The sequence below is a fragment of the Marmota flaviventris genome, chromosome 1 (assembly GCF_047511675.1).
Source record: "Marmota flaviventris isolate mMarFla1 chromosome 1, mMarFla1.hap1, whole genome shotgun sequence".
NCBI lineage: Eukaryota > Metazoa > Chordata > Mammalia > Rodentia > Sciuridae > Marmota > Marmota flaviventris.
Window position 1 is genome coordinate 200,078,596 of NC_092498.1, and position 16,475 is coordinate 200,095,070.

At 40.7% G+C, this 16,475-nt stretch overlaps 1 protein-coding gene across 6 annotated transcripts in view; it reads right to left on the reverse strand.

Moving 5' to 3' along the window:
* Positions 1–1,464: 1,464 nt before the first annotated feature.
* The window catches only part of Sec22c (SEC22 homolog C, vesicle trafficking protein), a 33,147-nt gene continuing 18,136 nt past the window's right edge, over positions 1,465–16,475 (reverse strand). For 5 of the 6 annotated variants that reach the window (XM_071600130.1, XM_027932444.3, XM_027932441.2 and 2 more), the window contains exons 3-7: positions 14,293–14,456; positions 12,264–12,443; positions 9,638–9,756; positions 8,220–8,285; positions 1,465–6,264 (exon numbers count right to left, since the gene is read on the reverse strand). In XM_071600130.1, coding sequence (XP_071456231.1) covers positions 6,064–6,264; positions 8,220–8,285; positions 9,638–9,756; positions 12,264–12,443; positions 14,293–14,456 — 730 coding nt within the window. In that variant the 3' untranslated portion in view covers positions 1,465–6,063. The remainder of the gene's footprint in view (positions 6,265–8,219; positions 8,286–9,637; positions 9,757–12,263; positions 12,444–14,292; positions 14,457–16,475) is intronic. The other variant, XM_027932446.3, reaches the window with a different exon arrangement.

A 16,475-nucleotide genomic window follows, 5' to 3' on the forward strand; every position in this document is an offset into this window, starting at 1 on the left:
GAGTTCGATCCTTAGTACCACATAAAAATAAATAAACAAAATAAAGATATTTTTTAAAAAGAGAGAGAAAGATAAAGATAGTTAAGAAAAAAATCAGGACTTCTGTCTCTCTCGATGATTTACAAAAACTGCTTCTAAATTAACCCTTATTGGTTTTAAGCATTATAAATATCATCTCCCATTAAGTTTGTCCATGAAACCTTACAAATAAGATTTACAAATTTATGAACTATTTTGCTTTAAGGGTTGTGCCTGTGATGTTTTTGTTTAAGAAGTACATTTCTGGGCTGGGGATGTAGCTCAAGCAGTAGCGCACTCGTCTGGCATGCGTGCAGCCCGGGTTTGATCCTCAGCACCACATACAAACAAAGATATTGTGTCCGCCGAAAACTAAAAAATAAATATTAAAATTCTCTCTCTCTCTAAAAAAAAAAAAAAAGAAGAAGAACATTTCTACCCCAGGCCAAAAGGATATTTTTCCTGTTCTTCAATGAACTGTACAGATCTGGCCTTGCATATTTGATCCAATGTCTTACAGCTGACTCAGCAGAGCCAGACAGGGCCTCCCTGCTGGGTGCATGCAGGTGGGCCCCTTCCTCTCTGAGCTTCTCTTCCACCAGCACTGCCCAAAGATGCTTGGCACTTCTTGACCTTCAAGGGGTGGGGCCTATAAATAAAAAAGCAACCCAGCAGCGTGAACTTCTCACCCAGCCCTCCTAGCACAGAACGGGCATCTTCATGGGCTAAGATTCCCTTTTGTTCTTTGAGAATGCTGCCAGCCTATGTGCAGTCCCTTGTTCCAGCCCAGGGGACAAGTCTCTTCTTCCCCACCTGAGCAACAAGGCTTTGCTAACCTTCAAATCCCAAATCTAATAATTTGATACTTATTTTGGAAGCTTTGCCTTTCTCCAAAAGAACTGGGCTCAAGATAGATACAGTAGGGATACTTGGAACTTCCAGCCCCGATGTTTAAACGAAAGATGGTCAGGAGAGGATGGCGCACTTGCTTCCTTTCTGGGAATTCTGTCAGCTGCTGCAGGAAAGCATCTGTAAAAGGACACCATCTCTTGGCTGGGAACCCCATGATGAGGCCAGCAGCTGCGCCTCCTGGTGGTCATTTTGTGACCAGGTTGGTCCCAGAAGATGAAAACTTCCATCACCCTCAGTACAGACAGAAGCCCAGAACCCAGAGCAGGGGATATGCCTGCCTACAGACACACAGCAGGTGGGGACAGAGTCTGCAGAGAAGGCAGGCAGCCCAGCCCCCAAGGCAGCACTGTGACTGCTGTCTTGGCTGGGGACTCCTGCAAAGAACTGTACCTGTCCAGATGTCACTGGACAAGAAAACCAAAATGTCACTTCTCTCAATACTCCCTTCCTATTCATCAGGCCCACCTCATACCACATAGGAAAAAGGACCTACATCTCCAAATTGTTCATACAGTACAAACACAAACACACACATTAATAAACACCTTAGATTTATTCTCCCACTTCTGAAGCCACCTCATTTAATTTATATATACATAGTATATAAATGGCTATACAACATTCTGTATGTACACTGACACGAGTTTAGGTTTTATCACTATGTGAAAGTTTGTTAAAATGTACCCATGATGTACTCAAAATAGATCTTTGCTGTTACATGAAAACAGTAAGAAGCTTGTATGACAAGGACAGCAAATACTGGAAATGAGTATGTAAGATAAATGGTTTTCCCCTGGCTAGATCAGCCTCAATTTTTTATGCTCTTAGTAGAAAATTCCATTAAATAAAATTGAATCCTGGGGGTTAAGTCATATTAATAATTCATTAGCTAATACTTCTGAAGCAATCCCAGAATTATACAAATGTAAGGGCTAAAGGTCATATGTACCACATACAAGTTAAAGGAACAGAATGGGTTTGATAATTTTACCCTAAAATAAAAGGCGCTTGTGAGACAAAGCTCTGACATCAGTACACATGGGCAGATGTTTCCATATCCAACCATTCCCAGATTTTAACAACAAGCCCCTTTCCACACGTTCCCTGCTAATGAGGTTTCCCCAGCAACAGAAGTTTGATATCACTGTTCCCAGATAGGAGAATTAAAGGTCTGCTAATTTGAGTTGGTGATAGACACTGAGGTTTGGTCCAACCAACAGAATGGGCCTCCTTAGATCCTGGAGTAAACCCAATGCCAATGCTACCAGGAGCTCTGTGCCTAGGAAGCAGGAGGTCCAAGGGAACAGAGGCCACTACCTTTCTGGAATGAAAGAATGAGGTCCTTTGCACTGCAGTCTCATAAAAGGCCTTTTTGCAAAGGTCAGAAGACACGGCTGTGCCAAGCTGCCTAATGCACCCAGAGCCTACAGGACCAGGTTGACTCAAAGACCTCCTCCTCCTGCACATGAACAATGTATCACCCAGTATTACCCTCCACTACCACTGCTGATTCTCACAGCAGCATACAGGATTGAAGATTGATGTTTTCATCATTTCCCAGAAGAGAAAACTGAGGCCAGACAGGCAGGGACTTCCACTGTGATGTAGGACTGAGTGGAAGAAACAAGCCAATCTCAAGGTCATCTGGTCAGCTGATCAATGCACACCTTCCAACGCCTCATCCCTTGAGGGCATGTCCACATACTCTTCCTCCACCATTATTATTAGCAGTCAGGGTACACAGGCAGAGCTCCCCATACCTGTGTAGAATTCTGCCTGGGATTCTGGAATATAAGCAATGAATGAGCAGGGTTTGCTGGGCACATTTGATTGCAGTAATCACTCCCATCCCTATCCTCACTTGTGCTAGACTGTGCATATAGCAGATTCTCTGAGAGCCACTGTCCTGCATGTTACTAGCAGTCAACTGCTAGTTAAGGAGCAGTAAATGGCATCCCTTGATAAGGTGCAACATGCACCCGCTGCATGCCAAGGGGTGGCTGTTATCTTCCAGCAGACAATAGAGCCCTCAGTTCAGCTCCCCTAACCCCCCTGTCCCAAACAGCCAGCCATTTGTGGCCTGTTAGCCATCATCTTTGACTCTGAGCAGGGCTGACCACCAAAGTACTAATCCTCCCTGAGGCCTGACTCTCAGGCAGGCTAAGAGGGCCAGCCTCAATGCAGTCTGTTCTCATTCTGAAGTCCCTCTGCCTACCCTCTCAATCACAATTCAGTGGCTTTCCTGTCTCTTTAGAGACTCTGGTTCTACCTCTATCCCTAGGTCTGGAGTGTAGTAGGCAGAGATGGAAAAAGGCAGGGGAGTTGGAGAATCAGAGCACCTAAGAAAGAACAGAGGAGCTAAGGGGTAAGGCCTACTGAAATGACTAACTGCTTTCATTTTGGCACTCCTCCAGAAACCCTTTCCCCCATCCCTTAAGGAACTTGAAAATGTTGGGCTATGTTCCCCAGGGCATGTCAACAGAGTTCACAGATAATGGGTGCACTCCTAAGAGGCAAAATCAGGTGTCTATGGTCACACTGCTAGCACTGAGAGGGAATGCCACCCCAAATGGGCCCCAGTTGTCTCCACCAGCACAATAAGGCCAACCGCAGGAAGAGTAAAACAGAATCTTCTGTATCCTGCCTAAGAGCACGGAGCCACACTCCTGCCCTGGTGCTACAGAGAGATATAACACTCTCTGAAGCTCAAGCTCTCACAGCATCTGATCTCAGAAGACACCACTAAGGTTTTGTTTTCAGTACTGCTTCCTTTGTCGCTAGATCTGGCCCCATGAGATGGTTAGGCGAGTAGCATCAAATACTGGGACAGTGAAGGTGCCAGAACAGCAGTGGATCCGTGGTGGACTAAAGAAAACTCCTGGGACGTGGAACCAGCTTTCTGTCATCAGCATCACACAAAGGGCTACAAATCTCCAAGTCTGAGCTAAGTCAACCCCAATCCTGGGATTTCCCTTGGAGGAAATCACCAGACTTCTTTCCTGTCATTAGTCTCTCCCTCCAGCAGGTTGAGGTATCTTTTAGCGGGATTTCAGTTAAACAATGTTCTTGTGGTCATTATTTACACTGTTCTTCTAGTACACCTTTTTCCTTATGTTTGAAAAAATAAATCTCAAACCCCGACTAGATGTTACCTGATTAAGACCACATTCAATCAAGTATAGATAATATCTCCACTGGTGCACAGGTGGGTGGGCGCAGAGCTTCACCAACAAGGGTTCATCTTCAGGGACTGCTTCTTTATTGCTTGTTAAATGGGCATCACAGTCTCAGACCCCAAAACACATGGGGTGCAGGCTACACAGCAACACCAACATCAAACTGGCTCAAAAACAATATATTTTAAAGCTGTTTCTTATCAAATTTTAAAGCTTTTTTTGTGCGTGTGCTTTAATTTAAAAGGATTCTTCTCTCCTCTGGACTTCCCATTCTATCTTAACTGCCTCTTCAAAATTATCTCCCAGGAAAACTGAAAATTTATCTGTCAGGTATGTAGAAATTTTGAAGATGCAAAGTCAATGGAGATATAACCTTGAAGTTTATGTCTGAGGATGCTGCCCATATACTTTTCATATCCAGATATTTTGTAGTTGGTTAAAAATAGAAAATTCTATTATAAGAAAATAAAGTTTCTATGGCAACATTTTCCCAATCCAGTTCAGCGTCATATAAACTTGTGTTTCTTAAAATGATACCAAGGTAGCTCAATAACAATACCAATAATAACCAAATCTGAATTCTCTAAAACTACATTCTTGCTTCCCCACCAACTCAATCACTCTCACAATGGTTTTCTACTTTAAAAATTATCAAAATAGAATTTTAGCTTATCAAGTTACATAATTCAACCCAAAGTATTCCATGCAATTGTGGTTGAGTTATTCAGATTCCAGACTTCTACCAAAACAACCAAAGAGCAAACTCCCAAATGACCTCCTGGGCCATTTGAGCCTGACAACCCAGGCTGAAATTTCTGGAGACTTGAAGGATGGATCTCATTCTGAGCCATATTTAGGAAAATGATGACCAATCAATTTTTTTGACAATGAAATAAACTTTCCAGACCATGTATCAGTTATAGCTTAATAAAGTTTTAAAAAGTTAACATTACTATTAATAAAAAAAATGAGGTTCTTGATCTAAGTAAGATTATCAGGAAAGATGTAGAGGAGTAATTAACTTGGGGGCCTTTGGGAAGAGGCACACTGGATCACATAGTCATCACCATTAAAATGACAGGCATTCAGCTGCTATTTCAAAGGCTGATGCCAGGAGTTTCTGCCAACTGGGGCTGAGAAGTATGAATCCACACCATCTGCCTACTCCACTTTGTGGTCAATTATGGTCTGCTCATGCTTATAAGCTTATGATTCAACAGTATTGATTAATCAATTAATTTTTAAAATATTTTGATACACCCTGAAAATAAATATACAACATTTCTGTACCCACAGTCCCACCACCATAAAAGGTTATCTATAAATTAAGTGACCTCAGATTTCTTAACCATTTTCTTGGCTTACTTTTGTCTTCACCCTAAATGAAGTTCAGTTTATATCCAAAATATATTTAAATATTTCAATGGCATATCAAACCTAAGTTATCAAAAATGTAAACAAAATTTACCTAGCTTATATCCATGAACTATATGTTTAAGTTTTTAATTCACCCTGTACTGACCCTCTGTAAAAAACTAACCAAGTCACATTTACACTATTTACGTTTTAAAGTAGTTGCTTGGAGACAAGTGCCAATTACTAAAACTAGTATTATTGAATTTAGTAGTTTATTGTATCATTTAATTTAAAAGACCAAAATGTTTCCATTCTGATCTTCCAATAATTCTCCTTCTATGTAAGCCCTCGGATTCTGCTGTCCTAAGTAAACATGCTCAACTAGAGGTTCTGCAATGATGCTCAGCACACAACCAAGACCAGGTGGGTATTGAGTGACCTCATGATTTCCACAGCACCTGTTAGAAATCCCCAATCTCGGTTTTTCAGTCCAGTTTAGTTGAAAGGAACGTTAAGCATGGAAACTTGAGGTGAACTTGGAGAAGCAAGAAGGGAAACACAGATTGACTCTCCAAAGAAAATCAAAGGATCCATGGTGTCCTCACACTCCACAGTCAGACTGCTTTTCCTGAAGCTGTCTTGTCAGTATCTGGTATGAAGATAGAAAAGCCACTCCTATGTGGAAAAGGATCTGCCAGAGGTTCCTCAGCCCATGCAGGTACACATTACCCAGGCAAATAAAGAGCAGCATCAGCACCACCTTCATAGTCCTAGCTGGACTGTAGAACAGGTACAAATAACACTGAAACGAGACCACACAACACAACCAATCAGAGATAATCAAACAGCCACAAGATTAGGTGCAAGAGTCACCTCCTGCAGGTGCCACCAACAGCATCATTTCACATGCATTCACTAATTAAATTATATTCACTACAGTGAAGCTTGAACTTCCTGGTTAGGCTGCTGCTGATCTTTGGATGAAAGACAGGATTTGAAAAAGAGGAAAGTGAAACAGACGTTTACAGCAGGAATGCTGGAAAGAAGCTGAAGACATAAAAAATGGTATCCAGGCTGTAGGCTGCAGAGGAGAGGGAGAGGGTTGTGGGGAGTGGGCAGATAGCCAGGGTCTCCCAGCAGGACTGACTAGCCTCCAAGGGAAGTTTTTCTTCAGGGAGCCATGACAGGCAAGCAAGCCGGTGAAAGTCATGATTTTACTATTTTGGTTTCTCCTGAGTCACAACTCAGTTCCCTTGGGCACATTTTTTTAATCACATCTTCAAAAGCATCTCTGAGTCAGAGAAAGTTCTCCCAAAAGAGAGAGTAACGTATTTCATGTAGGGTGACCTCACAGAAAAGGGGCTATTCTTATTCTGCAAAAGCTGGAAAGAGTTTTTTTGTTCTTTTTTTAAGAAAAATAAAGCATATTCTCAGATCATAAAGCAATCAACAGGGCTTAAGCTACAGCAGGGGAGAGAGAGAGAGAGATCCAGGATAGGAGCACAGCTGAAGGAATGAAGGTGGAACTGTAAGGTCCCTGCAGCCCTGAAATGCCAGCTCTAGAAAACTGTTGCTGGCTATACCCAAGGTTTTAGAGACCAGATTCCTAAAAAGTGAGTGCATTTTTAATCTAGGGTTGAAAGCTTCTTTTGGCACAATCAAGTAATTCTTGAAAAAAAAAAAAAAAAAACATTCTAAGATGTGCCCTGAGAACAGACACTTTTTCCCCCCACGGGGGTGGAGGGGTACCAAGGACTGAACTCAGGGTCACTAAACCACTGAGCCACATCCCCAGCCATTTTTTGTCTTTTATTTGGAGACAGGGTCTCATTGAGTTGCTTAGTGCCTCGCCTTTGCTGAGGCTGGCTTTGAACTTGGGACCCTCCTGCCTCAGCCTCCAAAGCCACTGGGATTACAGGCATACACCACCGTGCCCAGCCAGAAATTTTAATTAAAAAACAAAACAAAAGCAAAAAAAAAAGCTTAAGAATGTAAAGAAAGTATTAAAATTTTATCAAGAATGGAGAATTTGAGTTGGGTTTTTGCTAGAATTAACTCTGTCTACAAGGAATGCAAAAGCTCCTTATCATGCTACCCCTTTTAAGTACTCAGCTGGTATGAAAATAACTAAATAATAATCCAAGCCCTCTAGTTAATGTACTAATTTTCCTAGGGATAGATTTGAGTCAGAAGGTATTACTATTAAAGAACCTGTAATTTTTTTGTTTTTTACCTAGTCGTAAGTTTAAAAACCACATCTTCAGGGCCAGGGTTGTAGCTCAATGGTAGAGCAATTGCCTAGCATGTGTGAGGCACTGGGCTCAATTCTCAGCACTGCATATAAATAAATAAATTAATAAAAGGTCCATCAACAACTTAAAAAAAATCAAAACAAAACACATCTTTCTGCTCCTTATACAGAAGGATATTTCTGCACTTGAATTGTCCCAAGAATAAACACAGGGTAACATCCTGCCTTACCCTGCAACCTCATCCCTCCCTTCTAGAGAATCAAACCCAAATTCCTAGTTCCTATTCCGCTGTTTTCAGTGGCCCTGTTGCCTTGGACAAGTGGCTTTCCCTTTCTGAGCCTAAAGTTCCTCCTCTAAAATGAGAGAATTAGGCAGGATGGGCCACAGATCCTTTCACTTAGTACGGTCCAGGATTTGAACCAAGGCCTTGGTAGAACAAAAGCAGGATCTAAAACTTGCCAATAATTCCAGAACAACCAAATAAGGCCATCAACACTTCACCCACCTGGAAAATACAGGCTACGAAAGGAATAAGAAAAGCCAGAATGTTTCCAATTTCCTCACGGGCAACCTAAAATAAGTACAAGAAACATAAGGAAAGAATATTTAGATGAAACACTATAACCCAGAGCATTTTAACCCTCATTCAGTGTGGTATGGCTGACAGCACAATGAGACCTAAGTCCCTCTTATATACCAGATCAGGGGCTGGCATGCAACTATTTTCAATGAACTAGATAAACCATGTGCCCTCCTGTCCCCACAGATCTAAGTCCTCAACCTGTAATGAGCCCACAATCACTCCACCTCTCAAAATCCTACTTTTTGTCAATACCACAATTTCTCTAATTCCTCCCAGCCCCAGCCATTGCCACGTCCTCAGTGCTGTCACCACACTACGCTTTGTACCACAAGAGTCCTCAGGGACAAGGTCTTAACCATCTTATTGGCATCTCTTCTAGTTTTACAAACAGTTGGCAAATATCTGATTATTAATAATCAAACAATTAAGAGTGGAAACCACACCAAACACTGGTCAAAGATGAGATGTGTTATCAAGCAAATACCACTCTGGTAACAGGCCTGCTGCCACTCTCCACACTCTCCTCAGTCTCTGAGGTCTAACATCCACTGCACTTTAGACTATGGCCTCCACATATGAAGGTATCAGCATTATAGCTCTATCTTTTAAAACAATATCTATTTGCTTATACTAATAGTGATTCTGTTCCTTTAAAAAGTATTTGAAATTCTTCAAAATCCAAAAACATATTTTAAAAAGCAATGAGCTGGATATGATGGTGCACACCTGTAATTCCAGCTACTTGGGAGGCTGAGGCAGGAGGATCAAAAGTCTGAAGCCAGACTGGGCAACTCAGTTAGACTCTATTTCAAAATAAAATAAAAATGGCTGGAGATGTAGCTCAGTGTTTGGGCACTTGCCTAGCATGCACCAGGCCCTGGGTTCAATCCCCAGTGACAAAACAAAGAACAATGAAACAGAAAGTTGCTTTGAGATGAGCAGGCCAACAAAGAACTCTATCCTATCCTAGTGATACAGGTCTTTACAAATCAGACTGTAGGACAACCTTCTCCCAGGGCAAAAAGAGACTTAACCTTAAAGTCTGAATCAGATGTTTGCCATAGGTGAATAATCTATGCCCTGGAAAGACACCTGTATTCCCAAGGAAAACAAGGTAGTCCAATATCCTTGAATTGAGTTGTCCATTTTATACTAATATCCCAGCAGGCAATTTCCATGTATGTTCAACTTACTACAAAGTATAAAATTTTTTAATTTTCATTTGAATTTTAAAAATTTTAAACCTCAGTGCATAATAACTTTATAAATAAAATATATCCTAGTTTCTTCTTAGATGTGTCCTTCAATTTAAACTGTTAAAAAAAAAAAAAAGAGGTTACCTGTAAAGAATGTTCTGCGAGATGAACACCACGAATGAGGTTCAGAGCAGCGCACATGATGTTGAGGACGAGGGAGAGAATCCCCAGGGCCGTCACTGGCTCCATTCGGAAATTAGGAGCTTCACAATGAAAAGAAAAAATAAGTGTCTATAGAGAAAATAACATCTATATGAAAGAAAGACAAGCAAAGCCATTAACTAGACCTCCACTAATGATAGGTTTATGATGTTAAACACAAAATTACAAACATGCTAATTTTAAAAGCAGCAGAAGTTAGAAGAAAAAAGGCAAGAAATGAAGGACAGAATGGACCTGGAAATCTGAGGTGAGTATCTTCCAGTAAGCCCTTTTATAGGCAAGTGCAGGTTTTCAAGTGCCTATTTCCTTTCTATTTAGAGCAGTGGTTCTCAAATGGAGTGATTTGCTGCCCAGAGGATATTTGATAACGTCTGGAGACATTTTCTATTGGCATCCAGCGGGCAGAGGCCAGGAATGCTTCTAAACAACCTAAAATGCACAGGTTAGCCCCCAACAGTAAAGAACGGACTGGTACAAACATGTCAATCGACCATAGATGGAGAAACTATGATTTTAAACAACTTCTGCTATAAGAGAGGACCATGGCTTTGTTTGTATTGGGTGTCAAATTCTGATAGATTTTTTTTTTTTTTGGTGGGGGTGTGTACCGGGGATTGAACTCAGGGGCACTCAACCACTAAGCTACATCCCCAGTCCTATTTTGTATTTTATTTAGAGACAGGGTCTCATTGAGTTGCTTAGCACCTCGCTGTTGCTAAGGCTGGCTTTTTATTAGATGCCTCAACCCCCAGCTTGTAAAATGTTCCACTCTTCTTATAAAGACAATATTCAGGGTAATGTGTGCATCTAAAGAGACTGATGACAAATAAATGTGGTTTTAATTCTAAAATAATAGGGAAGAGGAGGGAAACATTGATTATTTAGGCTATAAGCTGTTTCTGGAATTGTAATTAGAACAAATATTCCATTTTCTCCTGAAAGATAACTGTTGAAGTGGATTCTGGTTCACACAATTAAATGGTGTCCCACCCATTCTCTTGCTATGCTCTTCTAAAATCATCCTTTCTTGTCCTTACATTTCTCACACTCGTGTGCATGTGTGTGCTCATGAGCATGTACACACACAACCACACCCACACACACTCTCATAGCCCTGGCCACAACACAACTTATGCCTATTGTTAGTGTGTTAGAGTTTTCACTCAGTAATTCAAAGTTCCTATTAGAACAGAACATGCTACCTGTAAAGATCTAGCCTCAGGACAATAAGATGAGTCAAACCACAGTAAAAATGTCCTAGAAAGAAGGCAAGCTGACACTTTCTGGATTTGCTTCTCTTATCTAAGTGTTTAAAAAACAAAACATATATTATAAAGTTATCCCTGTGTTTAGGGAGAAACTTGGGATTCAATTACCCAGTCTTCTTTCTACAAAAGTTAAATGTTCTCCCAATACAAATTAGAACAACTTACTGATTGGCATGAGAGCCAATCTAAGAACTTACTGGTTGAAACATATTAAACCAAAACACAATGTTAAGCCAAAAACATGAACATTTTTAATACACCACTTTTTAAATTCAAGCAATGAGTTTAGTACAAAATAGTTAAAAACGAAATAATTAGACTATTACAGTGTAGACAGCTCTATCTCTCAGGGGATTCAGCTCTTACATCATTATGAAATTCTTAGAATACCTTAGTAAATATCTACTTTAAATATTAGTTTAACTTTATGTGATTACAAAACTAGGAATGCAAAAAATCATGCTTCATTATGTGCTAAGTGGCTAATGGTGTTAATTCCAAAGTTACAAAGTACTGGGCCACTGTGATCATGTCATTAACATCACATTCTTCAGATGAGGACTGTGAAATCCACTGAGACAAAGGGAGCTCTCCAGGTCTCATGGAGAGCCAGACAGCAACAGCACTAGGAGCCTTGGCACCTATCAAAACACCCATTCCCACAGCCCTCTCTCCAAGAAGGTACACAGGGATTCTCAGTGGAGATTTGCAACATTTCATTAAGTGATGAGGTAAAAATATGTATAAATCCGTGCTGGGATTGTGGTTCAGCAGTTGAGCACTCCCCTAGCATGGGCGGGGCCTGAGTTCGATCCTTAGCACCACATAAAAATAAAAGTATTGTGTTGTGTCCATTTACACTTAAAAAATAAATATTTAAAAAAAAAAAAAAAAAAAAAAATATATATATATATATATATATATATATATATATATATATATATATATCCATATGATTCAATGAGTAGCTTCTAGTGAAAGAGAAGGTATATCATTTGCAAAATTTAAACTTACAGATTTCACCCTAATTAAGAAAACAACCTCCCAAGTCACTCTTCTCAACTCTTGAATTTCATCAAAAGAAAGCATCCTCTCAAAGCTACCCACTATCAGAACTGTCAAGGTCTATATAATGAACACCTGGAAACAGAATCAGTCTGATTTCTTCCCAACATATATCCTCCCATCTCAAGTATACATTTCTAATATTAAAAAAATCTATTTGAAATACATAGAATCACTTCATATTCATCAATATCAGAGAAAATCAGGCCACTTACCAGGCTCCGAGTGCATTGGTATGTGACCGTTCATCATCCCATTTGCCACATCTGTGTCCTCCAAAGTAAGAACTACTGGAGGCTGGAACTCCAGCTCCTCCTGAATTTTCTCCAAGCTGCTCTTTATCTGAGAGGAACTTACATAGTTAAAATGCCACTTCATTTTCTGAATGACGCTGTCTGGAAAAAGAGAGCAACCCAAGTTGAGCATTCTCATAAGAATGGATGTTTAGTAACATTTGAACAAAGTTCACATTTCTAAGCAAGCTAGTAAGTCAGGCAGATTCTGAAGAGTTAAGTTATATATGCATCAAGGTCAAATGATTATTAAATATCAACATAAGTCTGATCAATCTCTTCAAAGTAGAATGATTAAAAAGTGATTACAGAGAAGGCAATAATGCATCACAGGACAAAAGTGACAAGGGTGTCAGGTGGAAAGGGGATGGAGTCTTAGAAAGTACAATCTTAGGTGATTCACACAACATCTCTACCCTTGAAAATGGGGCCAGTTTTTCCTAACTTGATTATCTCAAAAAAAGCTTGTTTGAAAGTACAAGTGAAAATGAATATGTAGTGCAAACTAGGATTACATATTTGAAAGTGATTGATTTTAATTCTTTTACGTTACTCTATCACCAAGTCTTAACAAGCTTTTGAAGTGAAACTTGCTATGTATTGGCAAAACAAAATAATGTACAATTCTAATATCAATGAGCTTTGACTCTTTCCACTCCCATTCAATAGTGAGCAAATGTGGTGCCAAGGAAGGGGCTCCTATCAGATCAAGCACACTGCTTTGGAAGAAGGGCACATGCAGAGATGAGGGAAGAGAAGAACCCAACTCCACTCCACTCCAAATCAACGGAGAGCCAAAGGCTTGCTGCAGCTGTGATCTGCGTTGGGAATAGTGTGTTCTCTTCAAAAGGAAAAGTGGGACTGAAAGCCTCAAGAAAGAGCAAGAGCCAGAGCTCTCCACCTATCACGGGTCTACCAGAGTGGGTCTGGCATACTAGGAAGCTCCCCAGTTCCTTCAAGTGACACCAAAAGAGGGCGCTGGTTCCATTTCTAAAAAGCCAGCAGGCAACAAGAGGGAATGTGAGGCTATCACAATAGCAGCCGGAAAGCCCAACTGGCAACATTTCTAGGTGCCGTCCCCTGCCTGACCACGCGTATCAGATGCTGCCAGCTTCTTGTTCAAGAACATCACAGGGACCCAGAATATTCCCCAACCCCAAGAGCTCAAAATGAGACCCACGGACAAAAACCAAGCACCCTCTATGATTATCATGTTGTAGTCCAAAGCCCCTGAGCCTCCACAGGACCTTTCTAGCAGAGCCTAGAAAAGAAGTATCCTTTCCAGAGCAGGGCTTCTCAAAGTTAAGAGAGGAGGACCATATTTTTCTTCCAAATGTTACAGACTGATACTTTTTGATAAAATACCATTTTTAAAATCACAGGAATGTCAAATTACAGTAAGTTTCTGAATACTTTTTCTCATTTTCTGTGCTTACATCATGAAAGAAGAACACTCTGAGTAGTACTGCTCTAGTGTAGGGGTTGGCGAAACTTTCTTCAAGCACCCAACAGTATTTTAGGCTGGGGGGCTCTGTGGTCTCTGTCAGGACAACTCAATGGTGCTGTGTGGGGCAAAAGACAACTGCCAAAGACAACTCATAAAAGAATGAACATGACTGTGTCCCACTTTACTTGCAAAAATAGGCAGCTGGCTTCTGGGCCACAGTTTGATGATCCCAGCTTCAGAGGCCTGTGGTGAATAACCTACATAGGTTTCACCCTTCCTCGACCTCCCCCGGCTCCCAAGACATGAAAAGCCAGAGTATTAAACCTGAAGGCCTTCTAGTCCATTTTAATGGCTGTGAAATCTCATGATGTGAGGCTCTTTTTCAGAGCCAGGTGCTTGTGCCTCTCAGGGCTTTTCTATATGATCAAAGCTAAACCTCAACTGTAAGTTCTACACATCAAATGCCACAGGAGAGAACAGTAAACATGAAAGAGGGTTACAAACCAAAGTCGAGAAAAGCGTACGGCCTGGAGGCGAGGCCAATGCAGGTGGTGTCATAGGAAGCTGTGAATTCCCACCACAGGGTCTCCAGGAAGCAGAAGGCCATGGCTGCTGGATACTGGCGGGAGCAGATAGCCATGCAGGCTACGTCCCCAGAAGAAGAAAAACTGAAATAAAAGGGCAACATCTGCATAACCAGGAAATAGACTCATGGTTCTCATAGCATACCCACATACAACCTTCTCTCACCTCTACCCTTGCTTGGCCTCCAACAGTCTTATAGCTGCCTGTGGCATACATATTATCTCTTCAGCCAGACCAGTTTCTAAGATTGTTTTTCTTAAGACTTCCTTTAAAATGTCTAACAGTATTAGTCACCAACACTGTGTGATTATTCACTTATGCATGCATGAGGGATGCATTTTCTATTAGGGAGAATTAGCCTCCAACTTCTCTACACTGAGAATAATGTTTTCCTACTTTAATCTACCTCAACACATCTTCTAATGTTAAATCACTTTGGCTCCTGGAAATAAATCCTTGTTGTGCATTTCTACATATTCATTATTAATCACATGCTAGATTTAGTCTGATAATGTTTTATTTAGGATTTTTGTGTCTATGTAAAATTAGACTGATCTACAATTTTCCTTCCTGTGCTGACTTCATCTGGTTGTGGTATTAGAGTTATTCTGGACTCAAAAAAAAAAAAATCCATTCCTTATTTTTATACTCCTTTTTAGACTGCCATGCTATCATTTCACTTTTGGGGTTGAAAGGGTCTAGTTCACCTATATGGGATGTCTACTAGCTGTCGCTCATGATGGAATATCTCCTCGGGGATTATCATTTTTGCTCAAAGTTCTCCACTGTGGGGCTTGTCATTTTCTGTCTTTTGTAACTACAAGTCTCTACGTAAGACCTCAACTTAAAGAAAAGGATGACTCTCCTTTTGTCAGAAGGAATTCTCCAGAAGGGGCCTAACCTCTTTAGGACAGAGGTGTTTCTACATGAAAAAGGACCCCTATTGTGGGTTGAATGTGTTCCCCAAAAAGATACCTTGAAATCCTAACTCCCAATGAATGTGATTTTATCTGGAAACAGCATCTTTGCAGATGTAAAAAGGATAAAATGAGGTTATACTAGATTAGGGTAGGCCCCCCATCCAATGATTGGCACTCTTATAGAAGGAAAGAGGGGAGGCCATGTGACCATGCAGACAGACAATGAAATAATAATGTATCTGTAAGCCAAGGAAACCAGGGATTGCCAGCAACCGTCAAAAGATAGCAGAGGTATGGGAAGGAGTCTTAAAGCCTTACAGAGGGAGCAGGCCCTGAGATACCTGGATTTCAGATTTTTGGCCTTCAGAACTATAAGCGATTCTGTTTTTTGCTATTTGAAGCCAGTGTGTGTTAATTTGTTGTGGCAGCCCTAAGAAATTAATATGACCCTTCAACTGTAAAAAACTATGATACTGGGCTGGGATTGGTAGCTCAGTGGTAGAACATTTGCCTCACACACATGAGGCCCTAGGTTCGATCCTCAACACCACATTAAATAAATAAATAAATATAAAGATATTGTGTCCAGGGCTGGGGTTGTGGCTCAGTGGTAAAGTGCTTGCCTAACACATGTGAGGCACTGGATTCAATTCTCAGCACCGCATGTAAATAAATAAATTAAATAAACAACTAAAAATATTTTTCAAAAAGACATTGTGTCCATCTATAACTAAAAATATATTTTAAAAAAAGCTATGATACTGCTCACCTGTAAGATAAGAAAGTCTTAGCTCTGGGAAAATAATGGTGAATATTCAATTCAAAATACAAATGAGTAGAATGTTTTATATTCCTTTTCCAAAAAACTACTGAGGTACCCAAGATTTCATTCTGAAACTGTAGGCTTCTTTTTACTGAGAAATATAACCTTCAACAGAGAAAAGGTGTCCTATCTGAGGCACAGCACACATTAGCTCATCACAGCCTCATGAAGAAGGGCCAGTCAAGGAAGGCAGGTGCTTTCAGGCAAGCAGAGAAAGGAGCTGCAAATGTGGGCACATGCAGCTCAGCTTTTTGTGCCTGAGCACTCAGAGTCCACACCACAAAGTGACAGCTGTAGGTGCTGGCCATCTGACACTGCCGATAGGACACAGACCTTCTTACCTGATACCATCACTTAGC